General features: G+C 32.6%; 1 protein-coding gene across 2 annotated transcripts in view; it reads right to left on the bottom strand.

Moving 5' to 3' along the window:
- LOC106470406 (zwei Ig domain protein zig-8-like) overlaps positions 1-17,164 on the bottom strand; it is a 261,371-nt gene that overhangs the window by 20,428 nt on the left and 223,779 nt on the right. For both annotated transcript variants that reach the window (XM_022399773.1, XM_022399777.1), the window contains exon 3: positions 2,963-3,173. In XM_022399773.1, the coding sequence (XP_022255481.1) occupies positions 2,963-3,173 (211 nt within the window). The remainder of the gene's footprint in view (positions 1-2,962; positions 3,174-17,164) is intronic.

Below are 17,164 nucleotides of genomic sequence, written 5' to 3' on the forward strand. Positions count from 1 at the left end.
TGACTAATATAGCTTCGTATGGAATAACACAAATATCCATTTCAAATTTGATGTCATAAGCTTGTCGAAACGTTGTACATTTGTAATAAAGCTATCTCCAAACTTTATTGAATACCCGTTTCATTCTCCATCTGCTTGCGGTATGCGAAAGTTGAACGGATATATCTTGGAAGCAGCTTGTGATTTGTTTCCAGTCGGATATCTTTCATGGTTATGTTATGGGGCACATGGACGGCTTTTTCCTCTGATCTTTGTGTTCGTGGATTCTCACCAGTTACAAGACACCGCATTTAACCTACCACTGTTAACTGGGAAACTACTTGTCGCATAACTTCCTGGGTGGCCCTGTTGCCCCAAGTTGACACATATTATTTTTTTTTTCCAATGCAATTAAGTACAAGGTACGTGCTCATACGAATATTTTGTGTCGGAAAGGGCTGTTAAATACCCTTCTCATAAGCCACCAGTTTTCAGTGGCGTCACACTAGCTATAATATGCCATATAATGTCAACATGTAACTCTAATACATTCCGTTCCATCGTGACTTTACATTGGTAGTTGTCTCGTGACTTACTGATTTACATATTAAATTCGTTTTAACATAACGTACTCAACCATCTGAATATACTAAAAAACATATCAATGCATATCCTACATTGTAATGGATTGGGTGATGAACAAAAGGGGATTTATCAATACCATTTTTAATTACATGCTTAGAAAGACATCGTTTCAAACTGTGACGCGACAATTTTCCTAGATTATGCATTAACGGAAAGAGCGAAGTTTATGACATATTCAAGGTAATTATACAGGAATTGCATCACATATTTATAAAGTAAGAGTTATTGTTAGTTAGTTTGAAGTTAAGCACAAAGCTACACAATGGGCTATCTGTGCTGTGCCCACCATGGGTATCGAAACCCGATTTTGAGCGTTGTAAGTCCGCAGACATACCGCTATGCCACTGGGGGGCTAAAATGAGAGAAACGAAATCAATAATCAATTAATTACAATTTATAGGAAACATATTCTACTTCATAGATGTAAGATCATTAACCAAATAAAACCTTAAATAAATGAGAAATATTGGCATTGAAGCGAATAGAAAACAACCAAGGGATTGAAACTGATGAGCAAAAAAGCTTGACGTACTAAAATAAATATCATATTTCGTTTGATTATATTTAGTGATCAGGCATGGTCTGGTAGTTAGGACACTTGATTCATAGCCTGGAGGTCGCGGCGTTGAATCTTGTCACCGGCATGCTCTCACTTTCAGCCAGGGGCGTTATAATGGACAGTCAATCACACTCTTCGTTGATAAAGAGTAGCTAAAGACGTGGGAGTGGGTGATGTTAACTAGCTGTCTATCATTTTAAAATCAGGGACGACTAATGCAAATATCTCTCGTGTAGCTTTATAGAAAATTCAGGTAAAAAGGAAAATATTATCTTGGATATTTCTCATTTGTAGTTATTTTGAATACTGTTATTCAATTAGCTTTTTTTATTTATGGTCTAATCTTATTGTGATTATTTTACATTAACTGTTTTATCAAAAATATAGTTGTATTTTAGTAGAAAGTATTTCACAGTTAAATTTACATAATTTTCAAGTTCAGTAATAATATTTACATAAACCTTCATAAGTATGTTATCCGTCTATCTTTGTATTTTAACTTAGTTTCCTGTATATCTATCTTTGTTGCATCGAAAAAAAAACACAAAAAACAATCTTATCAGCTTTAGTTTCAATACAGCCCTCCAGTGGCACAGCGGTATGTCTGCGGACTTACAACACTAGAAACCGGGTTTCGATACTCGTGGTCGGCAAAGCACAGAGATCCCATTGTGTAGCTTTGTGCTTAACTACAAACAAAGAAACTTTCAAACAAAGTAAAATAGGTCAGTTCTCTTGTCTTGTTAGGATGTCTCAAGTTTGTATCGTTGTCATATAAGCATCATGTCTGTCTTCGTTTCGTGTATGAACAGTTGGTTTATGTTTTATTCCATTTGATTCTGAAGCGTCGGGAGACTTCAAATTTTCGCCAGGTTTATTTATAAGAACTTTCTGCAGAAGGAGAATTAACTGACGTTAATCAAAACACTGACTGACGTTAACCAAAACACTGACTGACGTTAACCAAAACACTAACTAACGTTAAGCAAAACATTGACTGACGTTAACCAAAACACTGACTGACGTTAACCAAAACACTGACTGACGTTAACCAAAACATTGATTGACGTTAACCAAAACACTGACTGACGTTAACCAAAACACTGAAATTTCAAGGATGATTTATATCGTTTTCGTCAATGGTTAGTAGAATAACATTAACGCAATAATCAGTTGATTGAGTTTAATATTATCAAATCTAAACCATCAACAAGAGTAATATGTTATCTGATAAAAACACTATGGATATATATATGTATATATGTACTGTGGATATAATGACATAAACATCTTTTATAATATCTAGTTGTTATTTATTCGTATCGGATATATATGTACTGTGGCTATAATGAAATAAACATCTTTTATAATATCCAGTTGTTATTTATTCCATATACCCGATACCACAAAGCTACACAAAAGCTACCTGCACCATCCGTATCTAATTTTGAGTTGATAAACTAAAAGGAAGGCAGCTGGTCTACAGCACTAATCGCCAACGCTTTGACCACTCTAATCGACTAGTGGGGTTTTACCTTCATTCATATAACGCAACAACGGCCCCAAATTGCGGAGCGCGATTTTGCGGTAGTGGGACGCAAACCATGCATATTTAGATTCGTAGTCCGGCACGCTAACCATTAAGTCCCGCTCGGCCCACTTATAATATGTTTTACTAAATACAGAACAAAAAAAATCCATTTATTTTTGTTACTATTGACTTTTATTTGCAAGTTTTAATTGACTGCGAAGAAACTTAAAATGACCGTGGTTACGTACCGATGACATTTAGCGTCACGAACATGCTCTTCTTTGGTACAGTACTGACTTGACACTCGTACTGACCAGCATCTTCTCTCTGGGGGTATTTCACCTGTAGCATCCAATCATCTCTGTCATCACGATGTATAACCTGAAATTTGTCGCTACTGGAGTATGTGTAGCGGCCAACAGTCAGAACATGGAGATCTTTTCTTCTAATCCACGAAACCTGAAAGTAAAGTTATCTTTTTATTTAGCAGGTATTCAAAAAATCCTATTGATCATGTAAATATAACTTACAATAGATTGCTATACCTTTGTAAAAAATAGATGTCATCGGTGGATAACCTGCTGAAAGTATTATATAACAGTATATACTACTATAAAATAGATGTCATCGGTGCATAACCTACTGAAAGTATTATATAACAGTATATACTACTATAAAATAGATGTCATCGGTGCATAACCTACTGAAAGTATTATATAACAGTATATACTACTATAAAATAGATGTCATTGGTGCATAACCTACTGAAAGTATTATATAACAGTATATACTACTATAAAATAGATGTCATCGGTGCATAACCTACTGAAAGTATTATATAACAGTATATACTACTATAAAATAGATGTTATTCAAAATAAAGTAAAACAAAGTATTTACTCTTTTACAGACAAACTTAAAAATAAGCTATTTTCATAATGCTAGGTTTATTTTTAAATATACAGTTAAGCACAAAATGACATCTGTGTGTTTTAATATGTCATTATACTTATCGTAAACTTGAAACTGGTAAACTTTACTAAGTTTGAAGGGGAGGTAATCTTTCTTCGTATTGGTGCAAAATTCTAAACTCACATTGCAATTCTTTAATCATTTGAATTTACTAATAAAATATATCAAAGTTACAACTGTCATTTGTGCTTTATCGTAAGAGCACGCTTAATGTTTGGTTTCAATATCTGTCATTTGAATATGTTAAAGACGTACATTTATGTTTAAAATTAAGCATTGGAAAAATAACCGGAATTTATTTTTCATAAAAGTTTACGTTTCAATTCTGTCACTTGAAAAGACACGTGAAGTTTATTATTTTCTGTGGAAATTAATTACGTACAATTAGATAATAATAATGCTTTCTGAAATTAATAGTAAAACTGGACAAAGGAAAGACCTCCACTGAGATATAAATTGGGCACTCATTCGCAACATCCATCACTGAAATACAGTCGTAGGTTGTAAACGAAGTAAATCTTTAAAACAGGCACTGTTGGAACGGAAAGTTCCTTAAGTCAGACAGTGATTATTATTTATTAATAACAGTATGTGGGGATAATGAAGTAGAATCAATAAAAGAGGTCGACCTTTGTAATTCGGTTAACTTAAGGAAATATGATAATTTGGGGAAATTTAGTATTACTTAATTTTAATTCTATAAAATCTAAGGAGACATGCATAAAATTTAATTCCCATCTGAAACCACTTTCGCTACAAGGTAAAATCCATCGAAACCTAGTCTTCTCATTTGTTTGCATCATATAAGTCAATCAATGGATACGGACGTAAAAGTCAACAGCAAGGCCTCTTTACTAATCCAGATGACATGACCGGTATTTTTATGCACTATTATTCGAGCAGAAATGTCATTAATTATACGAAAGCTAAAAAGAGGCATTATGTAGCTCTAATGATTTTATGCTTCAAGGTATTCAATTATCAGCTTTTGAAGAGTAAAAATATTTAGTAATTTAATTTCCAAAAGTCAATTAAAAGCGGAAGTAATAAGCGCTTTCATAATGCAGTTTAGCTGACGTGAAACTTCTTTTCTGGCGTTAATAGGAATTCCGTTGATTTTTAATCAAATTTACATAAAATATGGTGTTTAATAAAAAATGAAACATGATGCTTTACAAAAATAAGTTACGAGAAGCAGGTCCGGAAGACAGAAGAAAACTTTGTACACAATCCTCGTTTGATACGCGTGTGCTATTTATAAAGTTTATGTATTACATAAGAATGGGGATTTATCGATTTTCGCAAAAAACTTTGAGAGACATTTTCACATAATGATGAAGTGAAATACATAAAAAACATGACTATATCTACTGTGTAACATAACAAACGTCAAGTAATGTCTGTCAGGTCTCTTCAATTCCTCATCCTATACAGCTACTAGATTAGAGAAAGTAAATAAGAGTATGGGACAAGTACAACGACGTTCGTCTTTTTGTTTCTGATAGAGTTTTGCAGAAATGTATTTTCACATATCATTTTCAGTGAAGGGAATAAAAAAAGAAATGTATTCTTCTTTATTGACTTTAAGTTATTGCTTGACGTTCAAATTATGACTAAGTTGTATGTTTTCTATTTGAGCCAAAGTTAATGTTCCTTCTCCTTAAGTATATTTCATTTCTTTCAGTCTGTAACGTGCCACAATATTAGTTTTCGCTTATCACTCAAAGATGACAAATAACTTAAATGTAACTCATTATTTTCAGTGACAAATCATTTTAAAGATTAGGCAAACAAAAAAAAAACATCAACATGAGAGCAAATGGTTAAAGTTGATAGACTCATCATAATTTATAAATTTGTATTTCTTTATATGCTAATGCACTCGGAACTAGTAAAACGTGTATATCTATACACAGTATTCCTTTTTATTTTTTATACTTCTGGTTAGCTTAATTACGTAGATTTCAAAGAAGATTCTTTGTTTAAACAGTTTGTTACCAACACATATTGTTTCATTGTTTTTGTTTTGAATTTGTAGAAAAACGGGTTTACAATATTATGGTTTGTGTCTATGTATATATATATATACAAGTAAAGTAAAAAGTTTTCAGAAAAGGGAATATATGTAGGGATGGCTAATATCAATCCTTCAAAAACAATGCAAACAAGTTAGTAAGGATGGCATTTGCATCATCTTAACATAATAGCCCAAGCACACAGTGTAGTAGAATGTTAACAGACAAAAAGAAGGTAAATTAAGCTGTGATTGAATAGTTATCTATATTGCTATATGTTAATTCTTGCCTGTGCTGTTATGTAGGGATGATGCAAATGTCATCCCTACTATCTTGTTTCATTGGTTTTGAAGGATTGATATAAGCCATCTCTACATTTACTTCCTTTTTTTAAACATACGAAGGTTGTATTTATAATCAAGTTATAAATATAATAAGGTTGCAACTGTGATATCTATTGTTTATCTATTATTCGCTGGTAATTCCTGTTTCGCTCTGTACTTAAGCTTTTAAAAGAAACACCAAATCTCTGTACAAAAGCTAACTTCAAGGGGTAATGATGACATCATTACACTAGAATTTATTAAATTACTGCTAGTTATTAATAAAACTTATAAACGTGGATACTCCGTTTGAAACTATGTCACCTCAGTGAATTTGGTTGACACCATTGTTTTGGTTTATGAATTATCATGTAATAAAGAAGAAGAAGAAAGAAGAACAAGAAATTCTAATTTTTTGCTATGATGTTTGCAGTTATTCTCAGAACTTGTGACTCTATCATTACATAAAATATTGTAATAAAAGGAAACACTATATAGTATTGTAAAGTTCTGATGGCCTATTGAGGAGGTATTTGAAATACCATTTCGATGAACAATCTCAGCCAACCTTACATAGACAGTGCTACCGCCTGCCTGATATACATATTAAATCTTGAAATCTATTCTAAATACGCGCAAAGACAAAATACACAGAAATAGAACATAAATGTAAAAAAAAAAACAACTATAAAGGCTTAAGTGGTATGTAACTGTGTATTAGCATTAAAACAGTGTTGAAGATAGTCTGTATCTTCAGTTATACACTAACATAGTCTATATCTTCAGTTATACACTAACATAGTCTGTATCTTCAGTTATACACCAACATAGTCTGTGTCTTCAGTTATACACCATCATAGTCTATATCTTCAGTTATACACTAACATAGTCTGTATCTTCGGTTATACACCAACATAGTCTGTGTCTTCAGTTATACACCAACATAGTCTGTGTCTTCAGTTATACACCAACGCCGGTAAGAATATTCTGTACAATAGCAGACGAACAAAAATAAAATTCTTAGAGAGTCAGATTAAATTGCTTAAATTCCTGATATCCTAATCCTAAGTACACATTCACTCTCTGCAGCCAAGTATGAGAAGGTTGATTCACCGTAACTAAATCAAATAACACAAAAATAAACCCAAATATTTCAGAATAAAACTGAAAATAGCAAAGATATATTCTTCAATAAACAAAAAAGGAAATAAGAAAGATTATGAAATAAAAAGGATTATGGTCCCCAAACATACATAATCAAAAGCATCCCAACCTGTTCCCCTGAATACAAATAGTAAATCAGATTAAAATAATGGCGCCATGTAACTAATCATTGTCAAAAATATATTAATTAAAACGCTATAAATTTTAAAAGTGCAATTGCAAGTATTGACAGTGACGTCGATTTTGGTCTTTGCTGTTCCATTTCACACGCAAAAGATAGTAAAAGAAATAAATCTACTTATAAAAGAGATAGCAAGGGTCTATCATCATACCTGTTATTAAGATTACGAAACCGAAAACTAATGCTAAACTGAGGAATAAAGTCACGTGATAACATGTCCAAATCGTCTGTATTCGTGACCAATGCAAGTTAATATGACAGAAGATCAGCACATTAAATAACAGAAAAACTACCTTTGCAGATGAAAATCACATCATTCAGAAGAAAATAAAGAACATTTTCATTTAGTGTAATATTATATTTATTGAAAAATAAGCTGCAGGTTTGATTGTAGTGGAAAAGCTATAGCCGTTAAAGTTGTTTTTCGGTTAATAATTTAACATACAGACTAACATAACTTAAAGGATTGCACATGGAATTTGAAGTTGTTTCTCTTGTCACAAATGTTTAAGTTCAACTTTCCACTAGTAAATTAACTACATGGGTTAAAAACTGACAGGAAGTTGACTTTTCAGTTCCACAGGGTAAATGGAAGAGACCGTTAGTTCAAAGCCTGGATTATTGAAATAAGTTAAACCGTCTACGTAACGAAAGGTAAAACAATACTGATCCAAATTTGATGATTGTGAGATGAATAAATGCTTACAATAAAGAACGATACATATTTGCCGCATTTGATGAGTAGTTAGAACCCATTCGAATTCTTTCATAAATATTATGGTCATATTAGGTGTAAATATATAATAACTGAAAATGTTTTTGCAATGTTCTTGTCCCCCAGTAGGTCATCGGTAAGTTTGCGAACTTGCAATGCTAAAATTTGGGGTTTAATTCTCCGCAGTGGACAGAGATTAGCTTTGCACTATGAAAGCAACAGCGATCTTTTTTAGTTAAAATTCGATGAGAAATTTTACAAGTTGTTATTAAAAATCCAATAACATTTAGAAGAAGAATTATGAGTATTGATTTTGCAATATTACTCGTTGTTTGAAGTTAAACACAAAGCTACGAAATGGGCTCTCTATGCTCTGCCCACGACGGGTAACGAAACCCGGTTTCTAGCGTTGTAACTCCGCAGACATGCCGCTGTGCCACTGGGGTGCTAAAATATTACTACCTAAGACATTTAAGATTTGATTAAGTAGTAGACCAAATGGTTTAACAGCAATTTTTACTGATCAAAGAGAAACTTCATTTGTCTTGGTATTTTAACATAAATCTTTGAATGTAAAATTAGTACTGATTTATCGTTTAGCAATGTTGATTTCTTTTACATACAAAGAGCATAGGCCTTTTTAAAGATGAATGCAAAATTACTTCCAGCTTTGTCTACAGGAGTTAGCAAAATGTTTTCTCGAGCTAGTAAATGGTTTTTCTTGACCAGGCGATATGGAAAATAAGGCTTGTAGACAGAGATATTCAAGACATTAAGTTTATTTTTAATCGAAATGGTGTAAGATTATTTTTCCATTCATAAAAATTCCTAAGTTTAAAGTTTTCAGAATATATTTATCAAAAGCTCTTTCTAGCGATTTTAGAATCATAAATTTGTTTGTATTTCTATAAAATCTGAGACTTTTTCCAGAATTTACTTCATCTTTCAAAATTTTAACATCACCTGTAATAACATGTTGATGAAAAACATCAGTCAGATTGTTATTAAAGCACGATAACATAGCAAAGCATCAATGCCTGCGGGATTTAGATCATTGCCTTATTGTAAATTAAAGGACCAGTTGGTGCGTTATACTAAAAACTTAGAGTGGTGTAAAGGTTTTTGATAGGAAAAAAAAATATTACAAACACCCTGATGAACTAAGGACGGCAAAGACAGATCATTTTATATTTTATTCTTGAACCCAGTTACCATGAATAATTTCCATTTCTTTTCTGTATCATGAAAAACAGAAGCAGTAAGTGATTCAAAACCATGTTTGAATTTAATAAGGTAGATAATTAAGTATTTCGCGTGTGTGTTTGGATAAGACCTTAATCATTATTAGATTAAAAGCAGTATTCATGGAAAAGAAACTTATGTTATTATGAAAATAGAAAAAAAAAGGAAAATGTTTAAAGTTTCACAAAAGTCATTGAAATTCATCCACTTACATTTCCTATTAACGCCCCTTCCCCCGTACCCTTAATCTTTTATGCCTTTTTAAAGAGTTAGCAAAAAAAATAGGTCTGAAACAGTAAGAAATATCCAGATGAGTAGCACTGTTATTTTGGAACTCTGATTAAGACCAATGGAATAAAATATTTTCTGCTTTAAGGTAAATAACCATATTTTTCAGTTAATTTATTAGAGTCGATCGCGTAGTGTAAGATAATAATCTTAACGTCATTGAAACTGTGTATGAAAACGATCAATTTCAATCGAGTGGAAAGCCTTTGTTACATTGTGATCTATAGAAGTTAATTTTTGAAGGTAATGTTGATAGATTGGAAACATATTGTAGTCCGCAATGACCACAGGTCAATAAATAGTCGATATTCAAATTTTTACGAAAGGTTTACTGAGTTTTATAGATTACTCATCCTTTTACGCAGGACAGGTTAAATCATTTTTAGTTTTTTGCACACAATTATTTTAGATTCAAAAGTATCTTTAACATTTCCCCAAAACATCTCGTTAGGATAAAGTTTAGTTGTTTTTCAAAGGAACAAAATAAGTTAAGAATAGAAGTCGAAGAATCAGCATATCAGTAATGGCCATAAAAAATATGAACTTAGCGTCATGATATCTAAGTGGGCAAGTTATTAGCAACCACAAAACAATGAAGCGAAAATATCACATCTTAAAATTCAATCCAAGTACACGCAAAAACAAAGCATACTGAAATGAAAATAAATGTAAAAAGAAAACCTAAGTCGTGTATAACTGCATTCTAGCATTCAAAATCATTCCTCTCTTTAATTATACATCAATGCGGGTAAGAATCCACTGTGCAACAACACATGAACAAAACGTAAATTATTAGTAGCCTAGATTCAGGTGCTTTGTACCCATGGTGTCTTGAACCTAACTACACATTCCCTGCCAACAGCCAATTATAGGAAGGTGGTTGCCAAGTGATAAAATCAAAGAAAGAATAAACAAACCAACACAAGTAAGTTTAATGATTTCAGAATAAAAATAGCAAAGAAGTAACATGCAAGAAACAAAAAAAAATAAAAAGGATTCTGATCTCCAATCATACATAATTAAAAACGGTTCAAACTCTACCATTATAATTAATGTAACTATATATAGATCATCCATGATTATAGAAATATAGCAATTCCTTAGAAGTTAGAGTGATTTTGGAGTTATACTGATACCGATACCACATGATAACTACAAAAACATTCCTTACAAGACGTAAACAGGTTATAAAATGTGAAATATAGTTAACAACAGAGTGTAACTGTCGAACGGTGAAATATCCCATACTGTTTCCGTGAGCTCTCTGTGCACATGTACTTGTATGATAGACAAACGCGTACAGTACGAGCAACGGCAATTATTGATGGTGTGTCTTGATTGACAAGACTAACTGTTGCTGTTACAAACCACAGGGAAAATAATATAATCTAGATGTGTTTGATTCCAAAACGAGAGTAGATCGTTGAGAAGACTAAGATTTACCAATAGGTTTATCTTGTAACTAGTTGCAAGCAATCAGATATATGACGTGTGCCACAAAGCTAATGATCATACCATCTAATACTAACTGTGCTCAGCGGCTGAAGAAATATTTTTATGCTAATTATTTAAGCATGGCGATTGTTAAAGACGCCTAAATTCTTCAAAATCCCACTCTTATTGTCCTTCCACAGTATTTCACTTGATTAATTAACTAACGGTCATTGGCCGCAGACTTGTCTTATGGGTCAAAGTTGAAAGGTCAGGGGTCAAAGTAGGAAGTGGGTATAACTCAAGAAACGGCTCTTCATATCAACCTTTTGTAACTGTGGAAGTAGAAACTTCACTGAGTTTATGTATTAGGTCGTCAAGAAATTATATATATATATCTTGTATATCACAATGAAACATTTATTAAATGAAACAGTCTCCATTCTTATCGATGGTACGTTTCCATCTTACAATCAGGTTGTTAATGCCTTTGAAGCAAAAAACATGTCGATGTCCCCTTTAACACCTTCCACATTTGCATATGTTTTCTCATTAAGATGGTGTTGCAGCGAACGAAAAAAGATGGTAATCTGATGATACCATATCTGGAAAATATAATGGGTGGCGGAAGAGATTCCCAACCCAACTCCATAAGCTTGTGTTGAGTCAAACGTGCCACATGTGTACGTGCATTGTCGTGGGGAGGAAGAACACCTTTCCAATTGACGAGTGAAGGGCGTTTCTGATGAAGGGTTTGATTTAAACATTCTAGTTACTAACTATAGATCTCTGCAGTTCGCTCTGGATTGAAGAGTTCGATTTGAATTAATTCTTTGATGTCCCACCAAATGCAAAACATCACTTCCTGCGGATTGAATCCGCATTTTGGGGTCGGAAATGGTTTTTGTCTAGGATTGGGCCATTGTTTTTGGCGTTTAATATTCGCATAGAGAATCCATTTTTCATCACTGTGACAATTCTGTCCAAAAATGGTTCACACGCATTACGCGCCAGAAGACACGTTCACACGTTGGAAACGATGATCATCGGAGAGTTCGTGAGGCATCGAAATACCTTCTTTATGGAGTTTTCCCATATTTTTTAGATGTTTACGTATTGTTTCTTGAGAAACATGCAATTCATGAGAGATATACAATTTCAGTGCCATTCTACGACTGTGTTGCCTTGGGTTAGACTCAACAAACGTCTTCAGAGCATCAATATAAATTCCAACATGTCAGCCCCTGCCATCACAGTTTTTAAAGCTAAAATCACCTGAATGAAATTTGCTGAACCATCGTTGACACTTACGAACATTCTAAACATTTACATAAACTTCTTTGATATTCTTTGTGGCTACAGAGGCGTTGTTTCCCTTCTTGTATTCAAACAGCATTACATGCCAAATGTGAGTCTCGTCGTGCTCTATCACTATAAGGGTTTAGAGTATATTAACCTTTACACATTATATAGGCTACTCTAATGTGACATTTAGGAGGTTCGTTTAACTATTATACGTGATGTACGTTTCTTGTGGGGTGGTTAATATTATTGAAATAGTTAATTAACTTACGTCAAAGGTAATAAATGCTCAATAAGAGCATTAATAGGGGTAAAGGAGTTGTGACCCCCCCCCCCCACTCATGTGCTACATATTCCAAACTATCATCCAACAAAAGTTTGGTCTAGCGATCCAGGAGTGGTTAGATAACGGACAAACAGACAGACATAAATATTTTTGTGCCTTACATATAGAGAGAAATTACTAAATCGCATACAGCTTGTGATAAACAGGTTAGTTAAATTGTATACAAAGTAACAATAATGGGTTTTTAGCCCTTTTCAATCACCAAATATAATTATTTTTGGGGGTCGTAAAACCATACCTGTCGAAACGGGAACTGCTTCGGGACGTTTAATGTAACGAACAAACAGAACGGAAGCTTAAACAGTTATAACTCTACTTATATATAACCAATTGAAGTTATAACTCCACTTTTGTCTAATCAACTGAAGTTGGAGTGTTATTAATGAATATTTCACAGCGAAAACTTGTACTGTGGCAATTCTGACTGAAGAGTTTAATATGTTTAGAGATTTATTATGGAGCTTCATTTCTTATTTGATTTTAAAATATTCTGTGGGTGTTTGAAAAGTTGAGGTATTACACAACACGGTACTTAAAGGATCAAAAGGATTAGTCCATTTCCTTAATTAGAAACTAATTTCACGTATTCGTGTAAGTTTCAATGGTTCGGTTTAAAACACTCAAGTGTTTAGAATTAATCTAACTTGTTACATTCATTTCACTGATATTTTAAAACTAGTCATGATTTACCTAGATATTGTTTAAATTATGATTTTACGAGGTTTGAATTTGGATCTAATTAAGCATTTCTAAAAATATAACCCAAAAATGTCGCAGTAACCGGAACTATGAGTAAAATGTTTTAAGTTTTCAAATCATTTATTCATTCTGAAAGTTCTTTCAGAAACTTACGAATATATATACATTTTATCAGTGTTTATCTTCCTTAAGCGCTATGATGTTGTAGCAACTGTGAAAAATTTAGAGCATAGTTATGTAATAGTCGCACACACTGTAACTTTCTCAAACCTACTCACAATATAACACATGAAAAACTTGGCTACATATAACTTATATACCAATGTGAATGATGTTAATATCGCCTAAAACTTAGCCCATTCTCTAGCTCATTATATATATTTCAAACATGATGCCTCAAACAAGCCTTAAAAAGTATAGTTTAACTCTTGAAATTATATCTTCTGTCTGTGGGTATCTAATTCTCAAAATTAGCAGATTTTGTAAAATCTATTTATAAAATTTCAAATAGTCCATCCTCATAACCGTAACTGTTAAGTCATCAGTCAGTATTTTAGTTACTACAACTAATGTTTACAGTATATTTTAAAACTATCCTTCGAAAAATCTGCAGGGCAAAAATATTCAAAAATGTCTAAACGTAAAAGAGGGGCAATCCTCAGAAAATGGTAGATTGTCTCGTAACGTGCAGCTAACCCTAGTAAAACTCTGGTATTACTAGTATTACTCTAGTAATATTTAACACTAAATAGGTGAACGCCACTTACAGCTGATATAGAGAAAAAAGGGCTTGGTGTTCGCCAGTGTCTTCTATGTAAAATTAGAGCATACACACTTTTAACGATATATTGCAACAGCCAATGTAAATTATAACACGTATGGAAAAACGCCACCTATCCATTAATCTGCTCGTCTTGCCAACTTTCTAAGTATCATCACGTTGGTTTCTAGAATAATTTACTCCACCTTCAGATAAACACCCCAAGTTCCGTAATCTTGCCAACTTTCTAAGTATCATCACGTTGGTTTCTAGAATAATTTACTCCACCTTCAGATAAACACCTCAAGTTCCGTAATCTTGCCAACTTTCTAAGTATCATCACACTGGATATTTAAATAATTCACCTCACCTTTAAATAACCAACCCAAGATCCGTGATCTTGCCAATTTTCTAAGTATCATCACACTGGATATTTAGATAATTCACCTCACCTTTAGATAATCATCTCAATGTTCGTGTCGAACAAAAAATGGTTAATAAGCCTGTTAGGTAGCGAAAGATGCATAATTATAATATGTATCTCGATGGTTTCTAATTGATCTTTGATCATCATGAAATCATGTTTGTTGCTATTAATTCTGTTACATATTTTTTACCCTCGTTCTTTCGCAATGAGCAATTAACCCTAGCAAAACTCCATTTAGTAGCACAGCGGTATGTCTGAGGAATTACAATGCTAGAAACCGGGTTTCGATACCCATGGTGGGCAGAGCACAGATAGCACATTGTGTAGCTTTGTGCATAATTACAAACAAACAAAACAAAATATGTGAGCGCTACCTGCAGCTGAAAAAGGACTTGGGAATCGATGATATCATCTATCTAAAACTAGAGTATAGTACTTTTTTTTTGCTTTAGTTTTTGACTTTATTTGTATAAATATTTCAATTAAAGTTTTTAATGTATCATATTAACGTGTTCGGCATTTATAATACTACTTCAGGATTACTTTAATATGAATAAATTGATTAGAATTAGTTGTAAGTTCAAAAAACAACATCATTTGATAAGATAAGACTATAGTATCCTTCCATCCACATTCTATCTGTTGTAAGTAGCATTCGAGAGGTCTTTCGTACCAGAACTTATCAAGCTGTCTAGGATACAACATCATAATCTATCTTCAAACGTTATCTATATCAATCATGTATGAAACATTAACTCCGGTTGCGTATACACCGTAACTAGCAAACTGTGATCTCTCTGAAAGCAGCAAGTGTTAAATATTATATTATGACTGAAAATATTCTGAGAAACTTCAAACGTTTTATAAACTTTACTGAGTTCCAGTAAAAAAAAAAAAAGTGTACACAATACTTCGCCAGTATCGACGTTATACACTGTATTAGGTCATGTCTAATATATTACTTTATCGTTATTTCGTGAACTACAGAGTTTTTATTAACTCAAATGGCCTGATTAATTCAGGTGTTATTTACAGCAAAGTACAACAGACTACATCAGTTGAAATGTAATAAAATTTTATTTTTATTAGAAACTCTGAGGGAGTGTATGAAAAGTAAAGTGTTTTAAAATAGTTACAATCATATTGTAATGGGTCATCACAACCGCTTTCCCAGCAGATATAATTCTTTGGCAGCTTCGATGTTATACAAAGTTAATAAATAATGAATATGATAAATTTCTAGAAGTGTTCAATATGGTGTATTGTAACCACCCTTATGAGCCCTGATATTCGGGCTAAAGGCCTGGTCGTCATTCAATATAACGTTGTAGTACCATATATCTTGGTTGAAGAGAGGGCGTAACCTTTTGACGGGTTGTATTGAAATGAAAATAGAAAAAATTGGTATTTGTCATTTTCAACCTCATCTCATGCGGCACATGAAATAGACTGTCTGGTAAAGGATAACCTGGTTAAAGCTATTAACTATAATTTGTAACTGTTATTGTTTCAGTTAGTTATGAACTAACATGATATTTACTGTCTCGATATTGACGATAGGTATGATCTGGATGCTAAAATAAGAAACCTGATGGTCAGGTTCTTGATATTAAAGTAAAAGGTTTGATAATTATAATATTCATTATAGAGTAAGGAGCTTGATAGTTATAATCTTGATACTAAAGTAAGAAGCTTGATAGTTATAATTCTGATACTAAAGTAAGGAGCTTGATAGCTATGATATTAATACTAAAGTAAGGAGCTTGATAGTTATAATCTTGTATACTAAAGTAAGGAGCTTGATAGTTATAATATTGATACTAAAGTAAGGAGCTTGATAGTTATAATCTTGATACTAAAGTAAGGAGCTTGATAGCTATGATATTCATACTAAAGTAAGGAGCTTGATAGTTATAATCTTGATACTAAAGTAAGGAGCTTGATACCTATGATACTGATACTAAAGTAAGGAGCTTGATAGTTATAATCTTGATACTAAAGTATGGAGCTTGATAGTTAATAATCTTGATACTAAAGTAAGGAGCTCGATAGTTATAATCTTGATACTAAAGTAAGGAGCTTGATAGCTATGATATTGATACTAAAGTAAGGAGCTTGATAGTTATAATCTTGATACTAAAGTAAGGAGCTTGATAGTTATAATCTTGATACTAAAATAAGGAGCTTGATAGCTATGATATTGATACTAAAGTAAGGAGCTTGATAGTTATAATTTTGATACTAAAGTAAGGAGCTCGATAATTATAATCTTGATACTAATGTAAGGAGCTTGATAGTTATAATCTTGATACTAAACTAAGGAGCTTGATAGTTATAATTTTGATACTAAAGTAAGCAGATTGATAGCTATGATCTTGATACTAAAGTAAGGAGCTTGATAGTTATAATTTTGATACTAAAGTAAGGAGCTCGATAGTTATAATCTTGATACTAATGTAAGGAGCTTGATAGTTATAATCTTGATACTAAACTAAGGAGCTTGATAGTTATGATATTGATACTAAAGTAAGGAGCTTGATAGTTATAATTTTGATACTAAAGTAAGGAGCTCGGATAATTATAAT

This window comes from Limulus polyphemus, unplaced genomic scaffold, assembly GCF_000517525.1.
Source record: "Limulus polyphemus unplaced genomic scaffold, Limulus_polyphemus-2.1.2 Scaffold104, whole genome shotgun sequence".
Classification (NCBI taxonomy): domain Eukaryota; kingdom Metazoa; phylum Arthropoda; class Merostomata; order Xiphosura; family Limulidae; genus Limulus; species Limulus polyphemus.